This window comes from Poecilia reticulata, linkage group LG11, assembly GCF_000633615.1.
Source record: "Poecilia reticulata strain Guanapo linkage group LG11, Guppy_female_1.0+MT, whole genome shotgun sequence".
NCBI lineage: Eukaryota > Metazoa > Chordata > Actinopteri > Cyprinodontiformes > Poeciliidae > Poecilia > Poecilia reticulata.
Window position 1 is genome coordinate 12,991,340 of NC_024341.1, and position 21,791 is coordinate 13,013,130.

The 21,791-nt window shown below is 40.1% G+C and overlaps 2 protein-coding genes across 5 annotated transcripts; both read left to right on the forward strand.

Annotated features, from left to right (window-relative positions):
* The first annotated feature begins 157 nt into the window (after window positions 1–157).
* Window positions 158–9,467, forward strand: dclk3 (doublecortin-like kinase 3). Its single transcript, XM_008421850.2, has 7 exons — window positions 158–381; window positions 1,425–1,627; window positions 3,123–3,254; window positions 3,603–4,811; window positions 5,357–5,489; window positions 5,568–5,735; window positions 6,477–9,467. The coding sequence occupies exons 1-7, from the start codon at window positions 327–329 to the stop codon at window positions 7,034–7,036; spliced, it is 2,460 nt and encodes an 819-aa protein (XP_008420072.1). The 5' UTR covers window positions 158–326; the 3' UTR covers window positions 7,037–9,467.
* Window positions 9,468–10,459: 992 nt separating this feature from the next.
* Window positions 10,460–21,534, forward strand: zftraf1 (zinc finger TRAF-type containing 1). Of its 4 annotated transcripts, none has more exons than XM_008421853.2 (7): window positions 10,460–10,921; window positions 11,144–11,480; window positions 12,905–12,999; window positions 14,289–14,432; window positions 17,055–17,266; window positions 17,356–17,534; window positions 21,201–21,534. In XM_008421853.2, the coding sequence occupies exons 2-7, from the start codon at window positions 11,193–11,195 to the stop codon at window positions 21,411–21,413; spliced, it is 1,131 nt and encodes a 376-aa protein (XP_008420075.1). In that variant the 5' UTR covers window positions 10,460–10,921; window positions 11,144–11,192; the 3' UTR covers window positions 21,414–21,534. The 4 variants fall into 4 exon arrangements, with proteins under 4 accessions (XP_008420075.1, XP_008420076.1, XP_008420078.1 ...); XM_008421854.2 differs by having other exon boundaries at window positions 11,181–11,480; XM_008421856.2 differs by having other exon boundaries at window positions 11,185–11,480.
* The last annotated feature ends 257 nt before the right edge of the window (window positions 21,535–21,791 follow it).

Sequence of the window (21,791 nt, forward strand, 5' to 3'; positions counted from 1 at the left end):
AGAGATATTGTGTATAAAATAATAAATTTGAGTGACAGAGTCTGATTAGTAAAGAAATATCATTCTCGGGAGAGCGTCGAATGATTCAGTTCTTTTATGTTGACAGTCAACTACTAAACTTCCGGTCTTCTCTGCCCTTAGCTGTTTAGATGGACGTGTTTCCATAGCAACCACTGTAGCTACATGGTCCTCTCACATCCCCTTGCTTTCCTTGAGAGCTAGCAGAGGAGAGTAACCCAGCAACAACTCATGGTTTTAGTGGGATTAAGTAAAATTAATACATTACAAGATTATTTTTACAGTTGCTTAAAATAAATGACGTCGTTATGAAGGCCAGGAATGGAGGTGAAGTGGCACGAAACACTAAATGGGGAGTGGCAGGTGAGTTTTTTGAAGGATATAACTACTTTTGCTCAAAATAGAAATACATAAAACTTTGGAGTATCATAATATTAACTGGCTAAATTGATTCTTGAAATTTATTGCAGGAATTTTTTTTTTCTTTTTTTTTTTTTCAAAATTCTTTGGCGTCTTTGTATCTTTACGGAGCCCGTCTGGTGACATGAGGGGGAAAAACATCGTGGCAACAACTTGTTTAATTCGTGGATACGACTTAATAATAACAACATTAATTATTATCATTTATTATGATAACAATGGACAAATCCGATTTCTTCGTTTTATTTCAATCTGGAAATGAATGAATTAACTAATTTTCTGACACTTGCTGTTAAGCACGGAGTAATTTTTAGTAAGAGACATTTAGTTCAGCTGCTTAAAAAGTAGGGGCTTCAAGGCAAACAATAGCTGACCTCAAAGCAAACAGTATGCTAAAAAAAAAAGATTTTATTTTCTCACATGTCACTAGACGGGCTTATTTGTATGTACTGAGAAACCTTTCTTTTGTAAATGTGCATTGTTACATCTTACTCTTGAGTTTCTGTCTGTCTGGAGGCAACAAAAACTCCCTTAGACAGGACAGATAACATCTATCAATGCCAGAAGATAAAATATCAAAGATGGTGGGAATCTATAATGCTCTACTAATCATGCAGATGCAGCTGAGCCCTAACCAGGTCAAGCAAGCTTTTGTTTGTAGGTGTGTGTGTATGTACTGAGTGTGTGTGCGCGTGTGTGTGTGTGTGTAGGGTTTTATTGACTTAAGGAAGCCTGAATAATTCAACCAGTGCAGCATGCTGATTGAAGAATCTCAAATGGCCCCTGCACTCCATGTGATGGAAAACGCTCAAATCTGATCAGTCGGATTTGCTTTCACACACAGTCGCGCAGGATAAGGAGCCGGTGTTGTGTTACTTATGAGTTTTTCTATGTTTACAAGTCTCGGGAAAAAAAAAGACAACACTGTTACTCGGTACACTTTCACTATAGTCTAAAATGAGTTTCCTTCTTATTCTTTGTTTCAGGGCCCCCTGTGCCCTTATTGAAGCGTGCTGGTTGGGCCCCTCAGCCTTGGCCCCTACGCCCACACCAAGTGGAGCGGGTATACAGGCCCCTCATCCCTCCTCCTCACCCACCGCTCTTCCACACAAGGCATGCGGAGGAAAGCGCTGAGCGGCCTCATCTGGTCACTATTGTCCGCCCATGTAGTCAAAACGGACTGCGGAAGGTAATAACTCCGCAGTCCGCGGCATAACTCCTGAAGGGCTCAGAAGGTTTTAATCTGTGACTTTTATTAATATTTCAATTGATTATATAGAGGTTATTTTGTGTCCACAAAGTACTCAGTTGTTATAATAAATTTAGTAAGTTAATAAGCACATTTCAAAGAGTTCACTAAAAGTTTTAATGATTAACTTAAAAGTCAAACAAATAAAAGCGTGTGTATTACAGAAGATGACAACAAAAATAAATATTAAATAAATTCTGTGACTAATGCAGAAGTTGGAAAAGGCCTCAGATTGTACTTGGCATTGTGCATTAAGAAACAAGCTTGGTTCCTAAATATTTTTGGAGAATTATAAACTCAACAATTATGTTTTTTTACATGACAAACTTGAACTCTTGAAGTTTCAAGGCTAATATTGGTTCTTTATGTAGAATAGTCACCCCAAGCTCACACCCTCAAAGGTGTGAGCTTGGTGACTTGTGAGCACAGGCATGGTTTAGGCTGTTTGCTCCTAAGCATCTGTCTTAATTTGGACCAGTCATCTAGAATAAGCACTAAGCACTTTGAACTGCCTTGTTGCTGAAAAAGTGCTATATAAATAAAACTTCTTCTTCTAGAATGGCTCTCTTTCTAGAAGAGAGCCATTCTAAATTTCAGATGTGTAAATTTCAGATTTTTGACACATAGTAACTGACATCATAATAAATCATTTCCAAATTTTTTACACTTCTAATATGATATATATCTCATTTAATTGAACTGAAATACAAAGAAATAATCATTGGGAAACATAAAAAATATAAAAAGGTGCAATAACATAGTTGCATAAGTAATCCCACACTTAACTAAATGTAAAAAAAAACATAATTTGATTATATTTATGCATTCAGTCTTCTCTGGTAGGATTTTGCCAATGTTACTCTTCATGAATTGGTCATCTTTGCTAAATCATCTTGTAAATGTTTTAAATAACTATGCAAGGACATTATCAGGTCTCTTAAAATATATTTTTTTATCTAAGTAAAGCATTTTTTAATGACCTCAAATCCACCTGATGGTGAAAAAAAATTAAATCCCCTTTAATCCAGTGTTTTTGAAACAAGCACCTAAGAGATCTTTGTTTTGAAACTGATAATTTCAAAATTACCACCTGAAATAACTGCAAAGCATGATGCTGCCACTAACCCAGTGACCCAGTGTTTTGGTAATGCTTAATGTTTTTTCCGAACATACTTTTTAAAACTTCGATCAAAAATTCGGGCTTGGTTCCTTCAGACCAGAAACCCACAAACAAAACTGTTACTGTACTGTTTATAATTACGTAATGATTATATTGATTATTTAAATGACAAATATTTAACACCAAATGGCTTACCTAAGGTAGTATAAGTATTTATTGCCCTAGTATTTTTCAGTTCATATATATATGTTGCTTAACTGTTTTTACTTTACAGAGAAAACAATACGATTTTGTCTTTTTCTTGCTGGTTGTAAGGTGACGGTGCTACTGAACCGCAGGGCCGTGGTGTCATTTGAGCAGCTGCTCCTGGATCTCTCAGAAGCGTTGGGGTTTCCTCGCTGGCACAGAGGAAGAGTCACTCGTCTGTACACGACACACGCTCGAGAGGTGAGGCAAACTTGAACTGATTTAACATGAAGTGGGAGGATCTAGAAAAAAATGCAAATAGACCTCTGCCTACTCCCTATTCTTCTCCTGAGCACTGGACCCAATACAAGTTTAACTTTAGTGTTTCAAACCAGTTTTATTTATCTTTATGTAACATTTTCTTTGTGATTCAGATCACCTTTTTTGAAATATTAAGTGTTTAAATGCTTCATCTGTCATAAAACGTTTTCAATTAATTCTAGCTTTTCCAAATTGACTTAAAAGAAAACCTTCCAGCAGATGTCCGGTTCCAGATTTATCTCCCAACTCGTTATTTCTAGATAACTCATTTTTCTCTTTTTTTTCTAGGTAAGGGGTGTGTGTGATTTCTTCCGTGGTGAAGTGGCCTTCTTGGCTCTCGGAAAGGCCCGCCCCGTGCTGAACAGTGTGCAGGATGCCCTGGAGGAACTTTTTCCAGAACATTCCCATTACCGCGCCGATGCCCTGCGGGTCTGGGAGAAGAAACTCCGGCCAGCGCCAGATAAAGCTGCTAAAGCTGACAGTGGCTACAGCGAGGAGACGGAAAACACTGGGAAAGTGCAAGAGGCGCAACGAGACACACGTACGCATGTCAAGAATCATACTGATGCTCACACGTCTCAACACGCAGACAAAAATCAGCAAGGACAATATATTCCTGACTCCCAGAAGTCAAATAAGAAGAACTCTTCCAAAAAACCAGCTTACCTTCCAAACAACCTCCAGAAGTTGCGTGTTAGGGGAGAAGTCAAAGAGAGACATCCTTCTCCTATTGGTCCATTCAAGCATAATGAGGTTCTCAGAGACACAGATATCCCCTCTCCTATTCTGTGTGAGAACTGCTTGGCGACAAGGTCAAGACCTCTGGCTCCAGGACTGATCGGTACTCTATCAGGAAGGGTCCCTCTCCCTCCTGTGTCAAAGAAGCAGAAAGGAAGCCATCACACAGGTCAAGAGGTGAAGCCGTCAGATGTTTCTAACAGTCCCTCGTCTCCTCAAGTCAGCAAAGACGAGGAGAAGAGCTGTGCACCATCGCAGCTTCTACGTCCAGCTCCACATGTGGCTTCAGCTCACACAGAAGCACAACTTGCAGACAGCTGCATCCTCCCCTCCGAGGGCACAGGTCATACCCTGGCTGACATCGAGCGCTGCTATGAAATCGGCCGTTTGATCGGAGACGGGAACTTTGCCGTGGTGCGGGAGTGCCGTCGGCGTGACGATGGCCAACCCGTCGCCGTGAAGATCGTGGAGCGCTCCAAGCTGGTCGGTCGAGAGCACATGATGCAGAACGAGCTGAGCCTCCTCGGTAGTCTGAGTCACCCCCGTATCGTGCGGCTGCTGGCCCACCACCACACCCGTACGCACTCCTACCTGGTGATGGAGCTGGTGAGCGGAGGGGATCTGTTTGAGGCCATCAATGAGAAGGGGAAGTTTCCAGAGCCCGAGGCCGGACGGATGGTTTTGGACGTGAGCGAAGCGCTGAACTACATCCACTGCAGGAGCATCGTCCACAGAGACCTGAAACCTGAAAATTTACTGGTTAGTATCAGGGCTGATTGAAGTGCTTGAGATTCCAATGGGATTGTTTGTCTCATAAGAAACCCAATGAAGTGCATACTTTTAAAAGTAGAAAACTTAAAAGAAATTTGACTTTGATATAAAACACTGAAATTGGGCTTCTGTGTCTTTAAAAACTTCTGCTCTTTCTGAAACTTTGCCTTCAGGAAATCATCACAACAACGCTTCCCTATTAACCCTCTAACTTTTTTTTTTTTTACCAGCATTTCATTTGAGAAGTAGCTCATAATGAGCTCAGCAGATGTGCAACTCCAGCAGGTCTTTGGTAATTGCTGCTGGCTAGTCTGAAAGAGCTAGGAAACCTGGAAACTGCAGCCCCTGTTTACTGCAACCATTTAGTAAAAAGCTGAATGGTTGCCACAGGAGAGTAAAAGATTTCCTGCCTTGGTAGATTTGCATCACATGTAGATATGCCTGGCTCTGCTTTAAGCAATTAGAATCCTAACTTTTGGTAATTAATCCCAGTCTGGTCATGCTGTCTATTTTGCATTCTCGTTCTCTCTCAGATAGAGAAAGTATCCGCTGGCATCGGTCGGCTGAAGTTGGGGGACTTCGGCCTGGCTATGGTGGTAACAGAACCGGTCTTCACCATATGTGGCACACCGACGTACGTGGCCCCAGAGATCCTCTGCGAAACAGGTGAGGTACTTTGGAGACACTTTTGTGACTGAATGTGAGTCAGGTTATTTTAATAATCTTAGTCTGGTTACTCTGCAGGGTACGGCGTAGCAGTGGATGTTTGGGCTCTGGGGGTGATTCTTTATATCCTGCTGTGTGGCTTCGCCCCGTTCCGCAGCCGGGATCGGGATCAGGAGGAGCTCTTCAAGCTAATAAAACACGCAGAACTTCATTTACCTTCACCCTACTGGGACTCCATCTCAGAAGGTAAACCTGACTAAAATATTTTCATGGTAAAAAAAAATAAAGTTATCTACCATTAGATTCTAGAGTTTCATACTTTTTCTCTGTTTTGGATTCATCTTTGTTGGATGACACAGTGGAAGCTTTGGAGTGTGCTTTTTGTCTTTGAGTCTAGAGCATATCATTTATATAATACAAGGTGTATTGTCTGTTTACAATAACTGTTATCCAGACAGGTTGCAATATTATGCTGTAGTAAAACCTTTAGTCATGCCTTATTTCTTTATATGTTCCTTATTAATAGAAAACACTTGTGTGAAACTGTATTTCTCACAACTTCTAGCTTTATGAAGATTTTACAGTTTGTTTCTAGACTTCAGCTACTTCTTCAGTCTTTTTCTTATTACATCAGTTTCTATTCCTTTTAAAATATATACCACAAAAACTGTTTGAGTGAGAGAGAGAGAGAGAGAGAGAGAGAGAGAGAGAGAGAGAGAGAGAGAGAGAGAGAGAGAGAGAGAGAATCGTATTTTAGCACAAACAAGATTATCCTAGATTTCAACTTTCCATTGGCGTGATATAAGTGCATATTTTTGAACTGGTGCTACTGTCCTCCATTTTTAAACAAATTGCATGAAGCTGCTTTGGGCAGGCAGTTTAAGAGATCACAAGACAGTATGAGTGGAAGTGTAACAAATTTAAAATAGCTTCAAAGCTTTTGCAGTTTTCAGAATCTGATTCTTTCTTTTCTTTGTGGACAAACAGAAGCTAAAGGTCTTGTCAGATCTCTGCTTAAACCAGACCCCACAGTGAGGCTGACGGCAGAGCAGATCCTCCAGCACAAATGGGTGAAGGCCATGGCTTCAGTCTGCAGCCAGAGGGCGCTCTCTGACAAAACTAAGAGGGACTCAGCAGATAGTAAAGCAGAACTGCACAGAGCAACTCCAACAAAAGCAGCAGAATCACTGGCGAATCAAATAGCAGGAAACTCTGGCACCAAGAAGGAAATATCCCCCAGGAGACATGATGAATTCACAACAAGAGGACAAGACCAGAACAAAACTCCACTGGTCCAATCAGAAGATATGAGCACTATCGACACTGCGGCTTCCCAGAAGAAGAAGCAAACACCTCTATATGAAACAGCTTGTCAAAAAAACCCAGAAACTATCTCTGCAGAGCAGCACAGCACGGAAAACATTCAGGATTCTGGTCAAAAGCTCACAAATGTGGACCTTTTAAATCAAAGTGACTCCTCCATAACTCAAACCGAGCCTTCATCCCAGAATAAACTGCAGTCCAAGCAGAACGGGGAACAGCAGTGACCAGTGGATCCGACAGCTCTAACCGAACACCAACAATAGCAAATTGCTGAGAACAGCATAATTCATCCCAGACCAGCAGCTGATTCTTCAGCTCTGTCCTTCGGCACCAAAGCTCACACACTCCCACCCTGCAGCCGCCCTCCACAAATAGACTGAAAACCACACCAAGGCAAATGGTCACAACACATACAAGCCCTGACGTGTCTGGGATTTTGCTCTGTTTGATTTTATAATTAGATCAGGGTCATCATTTTCCTTGTTGCAAACAATAGCCCTGATTTTTTTTATTATTTTTTTTTAGTAATTGAAGCTGTGGGTGACAGGCAGATGATGGGTTTTTATTTTCGTAGAATGAATAGAGTCTGATTGATGAGATTTGATGCACCTGATATACGTGCATACGCCATTTGTCCTGCATTTTGTAACTAATCATGGGATTTTGTGTTATGTCCGAGCCTCTGCCCAAACCCTATGAATGAAGCTTGTAAACAGGAAGCGTTTTATAAGTTGCTTGATTACGTTTTTAGTACATTTCTTACGTATTTTTGTTTACGTTTCTCTGCAAATCATTTGTGTCTTTTGTAGATGAGATCTCTGCGGCTGGTAGCTATTTTTAGTTACATAAAAGTATGAGTCTGTACATATATATGGTTGGATAATTTGTCTGTTTACCATGATATGAATTCCCGATTTGAAATGAGTAAATTTCCCTTTATCGTCCTTTACAATTGGTTCATCGCATATTTTTTGACAGTGAACTACTGCTGGTGTGACTTTACCATAAAGACATTCGTAATGTCTAAATGAATGTGTAGTAAGGGGTTGTAAACAATGCGGGGGGTTGGAACACGCTGAGGACAGTGTGACCACATTCAGCTACTGGACTAACTTTCTGTGCATACCTACGGGGGGTACTGGTCCCTTGCCATTCCACACACACCAAATAAGGCCTATCTTTCTGTCCAATGAGGGCTGGTTAATCCTGTCCCTCCCGATTGCAGACAGCTGACACTCAGACATCCTGCCCCACCCAACCCAAAGGACATCCACAACTCCGCAACCCCCTTATCCAGGTCAGTCCACATCCGCAACCTTTGTGGCTTCTAAGCTGTATATCTGAGGGCACTGATGGAATGATAGCGCTTATAAATGACTATGGTCAAGTGTCAGTGCTGCGGGCCGGGGGTAATTAAAGCCTCTCTCAAAGATCCTGCTGCTCTGGCTAAATTATTCATGCTTACTCAAAACACACATTCACAGAATTCATTCAAATGAGCTGAATTTTATGGACTGCAGCAAAAGATCTTTAATGGTGCAGTCCGGACACCAAAACACAAATGACGTGATTTGGTCATCACATGTTAGCAGCTTATTGTTTGAAGAAACAATCCTTCACTAACATTATTAACAATATGGTAGAATTAGGAGAAATGCTTTCAACTTTTTCACAAGGTGGAAACATGTAAGGCAAATGGAAGTGATGGATGTGTCCATTGGAGAAAAGGTTCTGCTTGTGACTAAAACGTTTTTCCCATCTAATGAGAAATACAATAAGATCTTTTTTTTGTTGTTGTTTTCTGTAAAAAGTATTTTGTTGATATAATTCAGCATATTAGCGATTAATCTACTGAAAATTGTTTCATTGAATTTTTTTACTTATATTTGTGAGATGCAGCCTAGAATGCATATAAATAACTAACTTTGAAGCAAAAAATAAATAGATACAGATTTTAAATCGAATGTGTCGAAATGAAAGGCTGTTGTGTATTTTATTTTCTAGCAAGCTATGTATTTTTATGAGATGTTTAATAGCATAAATAATACCTAGACATGTTTTAAAATCCTTAATTGCTTGAAACAAACTACATTTTACAGAAATTTTATACATGACATAATAAAGTAGCAATGACATCAAAGTTTGATCAGAACTTCAGAGCAAGAGTGAAATGTCAAATTCCATTTCTGTGAGGTATTTTATCCTCTGGGGGACAAGCCTAGGTTTGTAGCATATCAGGTTTGGATCTCTTTTTGACTGCGGACCAGACGATGCTCAATGCCCCAAGTCATCTGGCACAACAAAACAGCCAATTCACAGCTGTAAGTAAAATACCTTCTCTTTTAAATACCAAAATAATTTAAATACTAACAGAACAGTTTTGAAAAGATTACGTAAGAATGTGTACGCTTGACCACTTGATTTGTACCAATAGAAATATAATTACATCATTATTCATTTTGTGTAAAAACAGTATTTTACCAGCAATCAATAGTTGCTTTTGTTGTAAAATACTGTTGCTAAGCTAATTGCAGAAACTTTCAGCCCTTGACTTGTAGTCGCTAGTAACAAATCTTTTTTGTGTTTGCTTTACATGAAAGCAGTAATTTACTGTAACTTACAGACTTGCAATAAATGATCATTGCTTTTGTTGTGCGTGCATTCTTTTTTTTTTGTGAATAGCATTTCACTGTTAGCATAAGTTACATTGTTGTTAAGATTATTAAGAACAAGATATCCTTTGTGCTAAATGCATAACAATATAGTGATTTGCTTAATGTAAAAGCTGTATTTCCCTGTAGTCAACTTTTAGACTTAGCAAATACTACATTACCATATTTTGCACTTATTGAAAAACCTGTTGCTGTATTAATAAGCACATTATCAGATGCTTTTTGCTGACAATATTTCCCACTAAATGGAAAGTTTCATTTGTAAAATTCATAAGATGTAGCAAAGCAAAGGTGGCGTTAAAAACAAAAGAAGAAAAAACATTTGCTCTGGAGATCAGCGCAAGAATAAAACTAACCAGATGAATTGGATTACTGTGAAATACTTCATTCTCTGGTGGACAAACCTAAATGTGTTACTTATCAAGTCATCTGCCACAACAAAGCAGTAGCACCCAAAATTAGTGAGTATCTATCAAAAAATATGTGAATATTATTATTTGCTTTACTTAAAAACATGATTTAGCCTGTATTTGTAAAGGACTGCTACTTTTCATTAGTAACCCATCTTCTGACAAATTTCCCCACGAAATCTTAGCCTAAGCTCTAGGTATTTGTACAAGCATAGAGATTTTAAACTTAGTTTGTTGAGATTAGGGCTTGATTGAAATATTTGGTAATCACTTAAGTAAACCAGGTAGTGTGATTTGAGATTTTCAAAAAAGCCTCATGAAATTGCACTAAAACAGTTTTGAGACAAAGTAAGTGAGAAAACATTGTGTTCTAAGTTTCCGCAAAAAAAGTCAAAAGATTAAAAAAAATAACAGTGAAGTATTTCATCCTCTGGGGGAGAAGCCAAACTTTGTCGCATATCAGGTTCTGGTTACCTTCTCGGCGCTGGCAAAAGATGCTCAGTGCGCATGCGTGTCTCAAACTCTTTAAATACCCCAAGTCATCTGCCACAACAAAACATTCCTGTCAGCCAATTTACGACTGTAGCGTAGAGGCCCCTGCATATGCAGGCGCTATACATTTACTTTTAAATTTTCGGCATGGAGCCCAGTGTTACAATTTAGAACCTTCCCGAAATAGAAAAAGCAGAACACGGTCAAGTCAGGGAACGGACAGGAGGGGAAAAAACACAAAAACAAAACAAAACAAAGATGGCTGTGTAGCCAGAGAGACAAGTCCCAACAGAACTCTCTCTCCAGCTGTAGTCTCCGACAGGTTCTGTGCGTGGTCGTGGTCCAGTGGACAGACAGACAAATCGAGAGCCAGCCGGTACCGGAGCAGCAGGCAGGGACGCGGGGGAGAGCAGCCGAACAGGGCCGCTGGCAGGGCACGTCGTTACCTGCTGTCGTTGCGAATAACGGACAGCTGAGTGAGGCCGAGTTGTTTTTGTTCTGCCTGGGCTCAGGAAAAAGGACTGCTAGCCTCGCTGTAAGTCATCTAAACTAGTCAAAATTTGATTTCCTTAGTAGCTACTATAAAATTTGGCTCATGTTCTCGTTATTTCTTAAGAATTGGCTTGTTAAAATCAACCTTCCTGTGTGCAGGGCTGTGTTCACAGTGAGCTTGCTTCTGACGTGTTAGCCTAGCTCACGTTAGCTCGACAGGTTGTTAGCTAACCCGAGCTAACGTCCTAATATTTTTCGGGCTCAGCCTGGTCCGGGCAGGTACATAACAGGCATTTTTCCAGACAGTCATCGCAATGTCTTCGCTGGAAGAAAGAGACGTGGGCGTTGCGGTCGCTCCTAGCTCCTCCTCGGCCGGCCTGGGGGTCGGGGCCGTGGGGGCAGCGGTGGAGGCTGTCGCCGGGGTCGCGGCCATGCAGGAGGATGTCGGTATACGGCGAGAGGGGCCCGAGTCTGACCCGGACGAGCCACCCAAAAAGAGGCTGAAAATACCCGAAGGAGAGTCAGGGAAGCTGGAGGAGAGACTGTACTCAGTGCTGTGCTGCACCGTGTGCCTAGACTTGCCCAAGGCGTCTGTATATCAGGTAAAGGTGGTGCCAATCACAACCAAAGCCCTAATGCTCCTTAATTAACTCGCTGTCAAGCATACATAAATCTGCTGGAAAAACCACAATAGAAGCTCCCCTCTGTGTCCCAAACCTAACAGTCAACCTGTTGAATGTCTGGGCCCATTTCCTTTATTTTTACTGAGACCTGATCTAACAGTCTGAAAAAGTGTCCCTACAGTAAATTTCAGCCATGTGGAGGACAGACACGCCAGTGGTCAACTCCAGTTTACAATGTAGGATGAATTTTTCTGTGTTAATCCTCAGGAAATACAACAGCCCCATCCCACTTATTACATCTTGGCCTCATTGACTTTCTATCTATCTCCCTTTTAGCCCATTAATAATCTCCGACCTTTGTCGAGACAAAATTTCAGTCACTTCTGATTTTAGTCAACCTTACAACCGCAGTGTAGAGTGTAGAACAGCCTTTCTTATGTTTAATTTGCACATGAGTCGTTGACACTGCAAAACATTAGTAGTATTTTTTATTAAACAATATGCATGATTTCTTATTGATGTTTTTGTTAAATCATCCCACAAAAATGTCCATCTTGGCAAATCTTCACCTTTATTTTATGTCTTAAATTGTAGTCGTAAACTGCAACTTTCTAAAAGTACGCATTGACATTAGTGCAGTCCAATAAGGTTTTAAATACCCCCAAATAACCTGGATTAATGTGTTTTTATCCCTGTATATAGTATGCACTGACGGGTTTTTTTTTATAGCCAGTAATGATTCTTGTGTTCTCTTTATTAGCAATTTAAAAAAACATTTCTGCACTTAATCAAAATTATACACATGTAGTTGTAATTGTTGCTTATTGCTTTAAACTAGCATACAGTCATAATATGAATGCTTAAAGCTCTTGATCTGAGAGTCTTTGAAAATGTAGGCTTGTATTTATATCCGACAGTAAAATGCTGCAAGCACCTGACCTGCATGTTACTAGTGATGCGAGATATTCCAGCAAAATGTTAAAAGATCAGAAATAATATAAAAATAGGTTTGTGTCCTCTTACCCAAATGTAATTTCCTATCTAAATATTTGTTGATGTTTATTTACAAAGGCCATACTTCTACAATTATAATAATGATTCAGTTTATTTATAATGCACTTTTAAAACCTCATAGTGTCCAATAATGGGAACAACAAAATTCCATATATATATATATATTTTTTTTTTCTGTTTTCTCATCCCTAAAATATCTAAACCTAGTATAAATATAACGTAAAATAGATCATTTAAAATTAAACCAGACTATAGCAAACTATTTTAACTACTGCAAAAAATGTCCCGCCTGAGTCTTGGATGTTTATTTTTTTTATTTTTTGGCATCCATTCTGTATATCACGCAGTGCCTTTTGATCTTTATAAACCCGTCCTTGTCTTTTTGTCAGTGTACCAATGGACACCTGATGTGCGCTGGCTGTTTTATTCACCTCTTGGCCGATTCCCGTCTCAAGGAGGAACAGGCCACGTGTCCCAACTGCAGGTAAACCCGCTTCACTGTGGATGCACCAGGTTTCACAGAAATGCCAGGAGAAAAACATTCACGCTTCGAAATCCATAGATTTTCATTTGATTCTAGTCATAATACAAAGCAGGCCAATATACCTAAAATACCAGTTGACTCTTTCTTAGGGAGCTTTTTACTAAACGAGTACTTTTAGTAAAACGTTCACATAAATAAACGTGCAGGAAACAGACAGTGATCTGTTTAGTCTGTTCATACAGCAGGTATAGATTTGCTTCACGTTCCCACATAGTTTTCACATCTTACTGAAAAGTCCCTCCTGACATTTTGTTTTTCTGTGACTGATTCAGTTCGTCATCTGACCTTTCTTGCCATTTTCAGAGTTTTTGCAGTTTTCTACCTGACGTTTTTGAGTCCAAGAAGAAGAAGGAAATTTTATAGTGTTGTCAATGCATACCTTTTCTTTGGAAGTTGTGTACCTGTTTTAATGATTTTAAAGGATTTTTTTTTATTAACTCACCCATGATCTACTGTAAAATAACAAAATAGTTATATGATTCTTTCACATGATAGGAATGGACATTCCTGGTTATAATTTTATTAGTCAGCTGCACCACAATGGTATTAGAACCATATTCAGTAATGCAGAGTTTTCAGAAAATGACATGCAATTAAAAATAATAACATTTGTGCATTTTTACAAAAAATATTTTTACAGAAACACTTCAAAACACTTCAGTACCAAGAGGAAGCAGTAAAAAGCAACAGTTGATTACATGGCTTGTAGGTTGGGACAAGATTGCAAGAATTTGGTGTAAACTGAAAGTGTGAATTAACTCGGAGCCTCTGCAGTCCAGTGTTAAAGAAAAAGAAATAAATTTGACAAACTTTATTAAATTGCATGTGCAGCTTTAAGATCCAGTTGATATGCAAGTGTTAATAAACAATTGGATGATTTTGCCAAACTTACAAAAGACAAAAAGGTTTTATTTTTTGGGGTGGGGGGAATCTTAGGAAACAAAAAAGATCTGAAGGTTATCAGTAGCCAAGAAACCATTTTCTTGATCATCACCAGCATATTTTTCGTGGACATTTCTGACTTACCGTGTGCACAGAAGTGAAGGTAACTCGATTGTGTGCTGTACGTCTTGAAGTAAGAATCTGCCTTAGCAGATCTTTTCCTATTCCCAGTGAGCTGCCGCCTCTGCAATGTCCACAAACTTGTATTACCATATTGCCGATTCCACAAATATTATTTATGCCTCTGCGCTGACGTATGAATCATTGTTTTTTCCGTGTCCATGTAGGTGTGAGATAAGCAAGAACCTGTGCTGTAGGAACCTCGCGGTGGAGAAGGCTGTCAGCGAGCTGCCGACAGAATGTACCTTTTGCCTAAAGCAGTTCCCCCGCTCCAGCCTGGAGAGGCACCAGAAGGAGGAGTGCCAAGACAGGTTCACAGCTCCATTCAATTAGACATTAAGAATAACACAAGGAAAAAATTAATAACTTTTGCCACAATTAGTTTTTTTTTCTTCTACAAATTGTCCTAATTTATGAGCAGCCAGAAACGTTAAATGCTCTTAATCTTACAATAATAGGACTGCCAGTATTAATGTGCTGAAAAGCAGGATGTTGAGAAATATTAACAGTTCCACTTTATTAATATGGTCATTAATGCTTTGCTTTAACTTTTATTTGTTCAAGAGAAGTTGATGCTGTGTAGTTATCAGCTACGATAAATATGTCTGCTGTCAAGTGGAAGTTTGAAGAGTAGTCTTTTTCAGCTGATGACACCATGAAAAAACAAGCAGAAGCAGAGCTGACTGAGGATTTCTGGTTCGCAGTAGTGTGTGAAACTCTCTCACAGACTCGTTTTTCCCCGGTTTGTTTCATATGTTGAATCACGAATCTCAGCTGAGTGCCTCAGTTTTTGGTCCAAATCGTTTTGTTGCGCATATCATGTAAAAGCTCATTTGAACTCTGGTGTGGTCCAAAGAAACGAACTCTATCATAAACATGGGTACAAGCAAATCAAACAGAGGAAGTGATTCATCTTCTGCATGTGATGTATTGGCTTTTATGGGATCTGAAAATGGCTCATTGGGTGTCTCTGTAACCACAGCAGCACATCTTGTTCTCTCCCCCTCCATTGCTCAATTGAACCGAGTCATGTAGACTATTCTGGTGTAAAAACACCAGAATTCTTGGGATAGTTGAACACTTTTTTAAATTGTTCTCTCCATTTGTGCCTTTGAGGTTTGTTGGAATCCTTAAGCCATTTTCCATACCAGTAGATGAATAACTTAACGTCTATAAAGTCTTGTTCTGCAGTTTCTTTAGATAAGAGCGTGATGCGTTGCTTTTCTTTGCCACTTTGGCCTACTTCATGTTGTCACACAGGTTCTATTTAAGAAGTTGCTTTATTCTACAGATCTGGCAATAATGAAGTCTGGCCTTTTTTTTTTTTTTTACCATTTCATTTATAATTTAGCAACAGGGGCATTAAAGTTTCAAATAGGGCTAGGTTGGTTTTCTCCCCCGGTTAATGACATATTTAAATGGAAAAAAAATATAGCAATTTGAATTTATTCTGGTTATTTTACTCCAATTTCAAGTTTATTTGTCTAGCATATTTCAGCAGTGAGTGATTTATGTCATAAAAACATAATTCAGTAACTAATTATGAAACGAGCAACAATGAACACAGCATTTTATCAAAATCTTCAAACATATGGATCAATACACTCTAAACATGTGGGGTTTTACCTTTGGTTTGAAGGAACTCTGTGTTTCAGCTGTTTTGCTGTTTTCTGGAAGTTTGTTCCAGATGAGTGGAGTGTAGAAACAAGAGTGCTGCTTGTCTGATGCGAACATTAGTTGCAGAAAAGCAAATATAGAAGCAAATTGTAAGAAGACAAATTGCGTTTCATGGTGTCCAATGCCGACTGTCTGTTTCCTTCAAAAAAATCCTTCAGGCCTGATATGTAATTCACTTTTTTAAATGAATCGATATTTATTTCTCTTACTGTTAAATCACTGGGCTCTGTGATGCAGTGGCGATAAAAATGTCTGAATTTGTGCTGCAGCTTTGATGTAAAATGAAGCTCTGATAATTCAACTACATTACATGCGGTAATAAGACAACACGCATAACCAATTAGACAGGATCATATGAAGAAAGAAATTGTTTTTTTCAAAGATACAAAAACATAAGCGACTGTTTCTTACTGCAAAGAATGACTGCGTATTTGTGCTGACAGCCAGCGAATCGCAGCGTCTCAGAGTTGAGATGGAAAGAGTCTCCAAGGAGATGAACTGCTGGAGTGATTACAGAGCACGCATTAGTCACAGGTGATTCTCAGGCGCTCCTGAAATCCTCCGAGGTTGTTTCCATGGCGAACGACGACCCTGCCTTGACGAGCGATGCGTCTGCGGGCGTTGTTATGACAGCAGCCGCGGCAGGCTCCAGGTGGTTTTCAGTCAGGTCAGACGGAAAATGCGGCCGGCCTCCTGCCAGGACGCAGCGTTCAGGATGTTATTGTCAAAAATACAGCCGTTGGGTTTTTTTGGACCCTCGGCTCCGTATTTAAGTTGCTGTAATTATAACCACAGATTTCACGTATTTTTCTCCAGATTTCACGTATTTTTCTTTTGTCTCTCGGATTGCGTGAGACAAAAGTTTTCCGTGAAAGCTGAGAATTATACAAGGGCGACTTCAATTAGCTCTGCCTCACTGCAGAGACTAAGTAGCACCTTTCAAATTATTAATCCCTCCTTTTAGCTTTAGAGAGGAACAGGTATTTATTAAGATTCACCTTTTATCCATGGCGTAATTGATACGAATCTATGGCTTTTTTTTCCCCTCGGAGGTTGTGCTCTTATCCCAGCACTGCTTTCATTTGTTGCAGTTCACTTCCTGGGTTAATTAGTACCTTTCGTACCATTAACTCCCAATCGGTGCAAGCGACCCATAGTCATCACACAGCAAACGATCTAATTGATATGAAGCAGCATCTGCGTTTTTTTTTTTTTAATTTCCCTACATTAACTGTTTCTGCATGTCATGTTTCCAGGGTGACGCAGTGCAAGTACAAGAGAATCGGTTGCCCCTGGCAAGGCCCGTTTCACGAGCTGCCGGCGCACGAGAGCGAGTGCTCTCACCCGACCAAGACTGGGACAGAGTTGATGGGAATACTGGGAGAAATGGACCAGAACCACCGCAGAGACATGCAGCTATACAACAGCATCTTCAGCCTGCTGTGCTACGAGAAGATCGGCTTTACAGGTACAGAACGCTGGGCACGATTTTCCGATCTGGTCGCTCCGCGCCCTCCGGCTCCTTCGCCTCGTTCTGATTCGTCCTCGTCGTTTCAGAGGTGCAGTTCAGACCGTACCGCACCGACGACTTCATCACTCGCCTGTACTACGAAACTCCGCGTTTCACCGTTCTCAACCAGACGTGGGTGCTGAAGGCCCGAGTCAACGACTCCGAGCGCAATCCCAATCTGTCCTGCAAGCGTACGCTCTCCTTCCAGCTCATCCTCAAGAGCAAGGTACGCCCTCTTCTCTCTGCATCTGCTTTTTTCCTTCTACATGGAAAAAATGTAGAAGGTGCTGCAGAGGTTTGGGGGATCATTTCAATTTGTCAGATTATTTTAACCAGAAGGAAACGTACTCAACGAGTGCTCTAGTCAACAATGGAAATCTGCTACTGAAATTTAAGTTTTCCTCTCAGTAAATGGATCGAGACAGAAAACCTCCATCAATGCATTTTCTGCTATGCGTTTTGTTTAGCATTGGTAAAAAAAAAAAGAAAAATCAGATAAAGGTTAAAGAGCAAATGCTTTGACGTATAAATCTCAGAGCTTCTGTCGGATCGAAAACTGTTGCCCTCTGTGAACTACGATCCTTAAAAAGATACTTGAGATCGAGCTAAGTGGGAATGAGCAGCCAGTAAGCAGCTCTAGCATATTGTTTGGGCTTCAAAATTGAACTCAAATCAAAGTTCCTACAGTCTGGAAAAGTCTAGAGTTTGATTTCGGTGTTTTCCAGGCCTGCACAAGTACGGGGAAAAAGTCTGAAAGTTGTTTATCTTCCCGTCGTGGCCCAGCTCATTGTCCAGACCGACAGATGAAAATCAGCCATTCTGACACATTTACAGAAATATTAATCCATGTGCATTGTCCCTGACAAATAAGCTAATAAATTTCAAAAATTCAACTCCTCTCTTCCCGTCTTTCCTTCCCTATTTTAAGCTGAAGGCAAATTAGTGAAAGCTTTGCAAACGTTAGTGTGGGAAAAGAAAGTGTGGAAGAGATGTGTCAGTATGTGCAATATCCAATTGTGTAAGACTGATTGGATGCAACATGTAGTGAGCTATTTATATTTTAAGTGTCATGAATTCAAACTCTGCATGCCAGTGATGTATTTGGCCATTTGTGTGGACATTTCCTGCTCTCCATACCCACACTGCTTAAAGATTGCAGCGCTAAATTGCATGACGAGTGGTGAGCACAACGATGAAAAGTTAAAATCAGCATCTGGTCAAACTGCAACAGTGATTGTGCTGCAGTGTTCATCAATAATATTGCTTTCGTTTTCCTGATCATGTCGGGTAGGAAAAACTCAATTTTAACGTCCTATAGCCAAAGTTTATTCATTTATTTGTTTGTTTAATGAATCCCACTTTGGGATTAATAAAGTATTTTTGGAAATAGAAGAGAAATCTGTGCGATGGACCATCGTTTAATGCATTGTAATAGTTGGTAGCCAGTTTTACACAAGCTGGGATGTGAACTTTGTTTTTAGAAAAAACAAAACAAAAACAGGAGCGGGAAAATGCTAAAAAACGGAAACGACAAACTTTGCGGGGGTTGGGAGGAGGAGGTGAGTCAGTTTATTCATCTAATTTAAGAAGCGGTGGAATCTCCCCGGAGATCGCGCTCACTTGTTTCACACTCCTCGCCGTGTCGGCCACCCGAGACCTGGAGACAAGTAGCGGCTCGCTCGCTGCCTCTTCCAGCAGGGAAACGCGGAGCGATTCATTCTCAGAGCTGCCTAATGTGGGTGTGTCCCCACAGCCGTCTTTCTCCTTCATTAGACACACGAGGCACTGGGAAACGGCCTCGGCTTCTCCAGGAGCCTTGAAATGGCTCCACTCCTGAGGGAGGGAGCAATAACGGTGCTTCCCGAGTGAGAGTAATGCTTCATGGTTTGGTGTTCAGAGAAGTTCAAAAAGTTAAGATTCGTTATTGATTTTTCAGAATTACCCCAGGCTTTCTGAGGAAATCTGCTCTTTAGATCAAGTGGTGTGTGATTTTCCCCATTTCCATAAAAAATCCCAAAATATTTGAAACTTGGATTTAACCAGAAAGCCTCATGACAGCGGCGCATTGATCATCTGCAGTATGTGGCTGCCTAATTAAGCTGGACATCCCCAGATTAAGCAGCTGACCTAAACCACAGATATTAGCCAAATGAGATTAGTAGCAGTAAACAATGCAGCGCATCAGTTTAGATGCTAGCCACAGATTTCAGTTTTCTCACGTTAATGGAGCACCTCAGGATAAGTTTTATACATACTTTAATTCATTCGCTAATTAGTAAGCAGATAGTGCAACATATGGTCATGAAATTAGTCAATTTCTAATGTCTGTAAGGCTTTACACTCAAAACGTTGTCTTTAAAATGGCTGAGGTGGCAGAAATGCACACCAAGAAAAACAGGATGCAGATGATTTAATTTATATATATATAAATTGTAAAAATGTTTTGCATCTTCCGTTTCTTTCCCCGAACGAGGCGTACCGTTTCATCCACCCAGTTTTTAAGACTTTACTGCAAAATTCACTCTTTATGCACATTACATACTCTATTAACTCAATAAAATCTCTAGAAAACATAAATATTATTTCCATATTTAACTTGAACAACTCCAGTTCAAAACCAAGCGATAAACTAAAACCCAGTCCAAGCCGCCTCCCTCCAGTCGGGTTGATTGCTTGCGCCAGCTCCTTGCTAGCGCCGCCATGGCAACGTATGACCAGGTGACCTCAAAGAGCAGAAGAGAGTGATTAGAGAAACATCTTCACGAAAGTATTTTCACCCCCTGGACTTTTTCACAAACTTTAGTGTGTTTTACGTGATAGATGAAAACACAGTAGCACATTTTTGTGAAGTTTTTTTTAAAATATGCTGTTTCTAAACAGTTTATAAATAGAGGTTAGCGTGACGTCAGTAGCGTGACGTCAGTAGCCCTGGAGTCAATACCTCGGTGACATTTGGCTGCAATTGAAGCTGCATATAAAGCACAATATCCCAAATTTATTGTTATTGCAAATAGAGCTGTAACGATTAATCAGATTAATTGTGATTAATCGATTATCAAAATAATCGTTAGCTAATTTAGGAATTCATGAATCATTAAGAGTTTCTAGACTTTAAAAAAAAAAAAGGCAATTTAGTTATTAAAACAACATGTTCAGTTAAGCCAAAACTGCACAATTTTTTTTTTTTTCATTTAACATAAAAACACCTTTGTCTGTAAATATGTTTAGCCAAAACTCAAGTAGTATAGTTTTAGCTTCATCTAAAGGAATTTTATGGTGTTGCATTTTAGGCAATAAAATGTTTGCTTTCTTATTTAAAAAAAAGAGAAAAGAATCAAGTTGTTTATTGGCATCTTTTAATGTATTTCTAAGGCTTAAGTGGTTAAATAAAAAACCTGTAGAATGTGTCAGAATAAATGGTTGATTAATTTATTACTAAAATAATCATCAGTTTCGGCCCTAATCGCAGTATAACTCAACACAATGTCACTAAGTCAAAAATATGCTTGTAAATATGATATAATTATATAAAAACGCAACATTCAGATTCTTTATTGCAGTTAAAATATTTGCTCATGTTAAAAACAGGAGAAAATATTTTAGGAGAGCATTTTGATGTCTTGGTTAACTCATTAATGCTATACATTTTCAAATTTTACTGTCAGATTAGCAGATGTAATCTGTGTTTCCAGTAAAACCATGATCTTGAAGTAGTTTTTCTTCCAGTTGTCATTGTAAAATTCTTTTAGAGAGAGAGAGAGAGAGGCTGTTTCCAAGTTGACTTTCTTGACTCTTGAAGGCAATTGGTTGCTTTGGATTTTATTTCAGGGTATCGAAGTAAAAGGGGGCTGATTCCAAATGGACTTTTTTTTTTTTTTTTTTGTGCACACAGGTGAACTCTGCCCTGGAGTGCTCCTTCCTGCTGCTGAAGGGGCCGTATGACGACGTGCGGATCAAGCCGGTCATCTACCACCACTCCTTCAGCAACGACACCAACGAGACCGAATACGTCCCTCTGCCCATCTCCGACTCGGTGGAGTGCAACAAACTCCTGGCCGCCAAAAACATCAACCTGCGCCTGTTCATCTTCCAAGTCCAAAAATAAAGACCTCTAGAGGAGGAAGGCGAGGAGGAGGAGGAGTGATGGAACGGATGAAGGAGAAGTGCGTTGATTGAAGGCCAGCGTCAAAGAGAGGACGTGATGATTAAAGAGAGACACCACTGAACCATTGATACCTCTTAACACACACATACACACACACACGCGTGCGCGCTAATCACAACACGCATAACGCTGTTTTTACAAGCTGGTTTTCTCCAGAAAGCTGTGAGTTGCTGTGAAGACGAGACTGGAGGGGTGAAACCTGGGGATTTGGAGGATGGGAGCGGCGGTGGGTGTGTGGTACCTGTGGTACGTGACCGACGATTCGCTTTGGACGCCCACAGACGAAGGACTCGCACATGCGTGTGTGTGTGTGCGCGC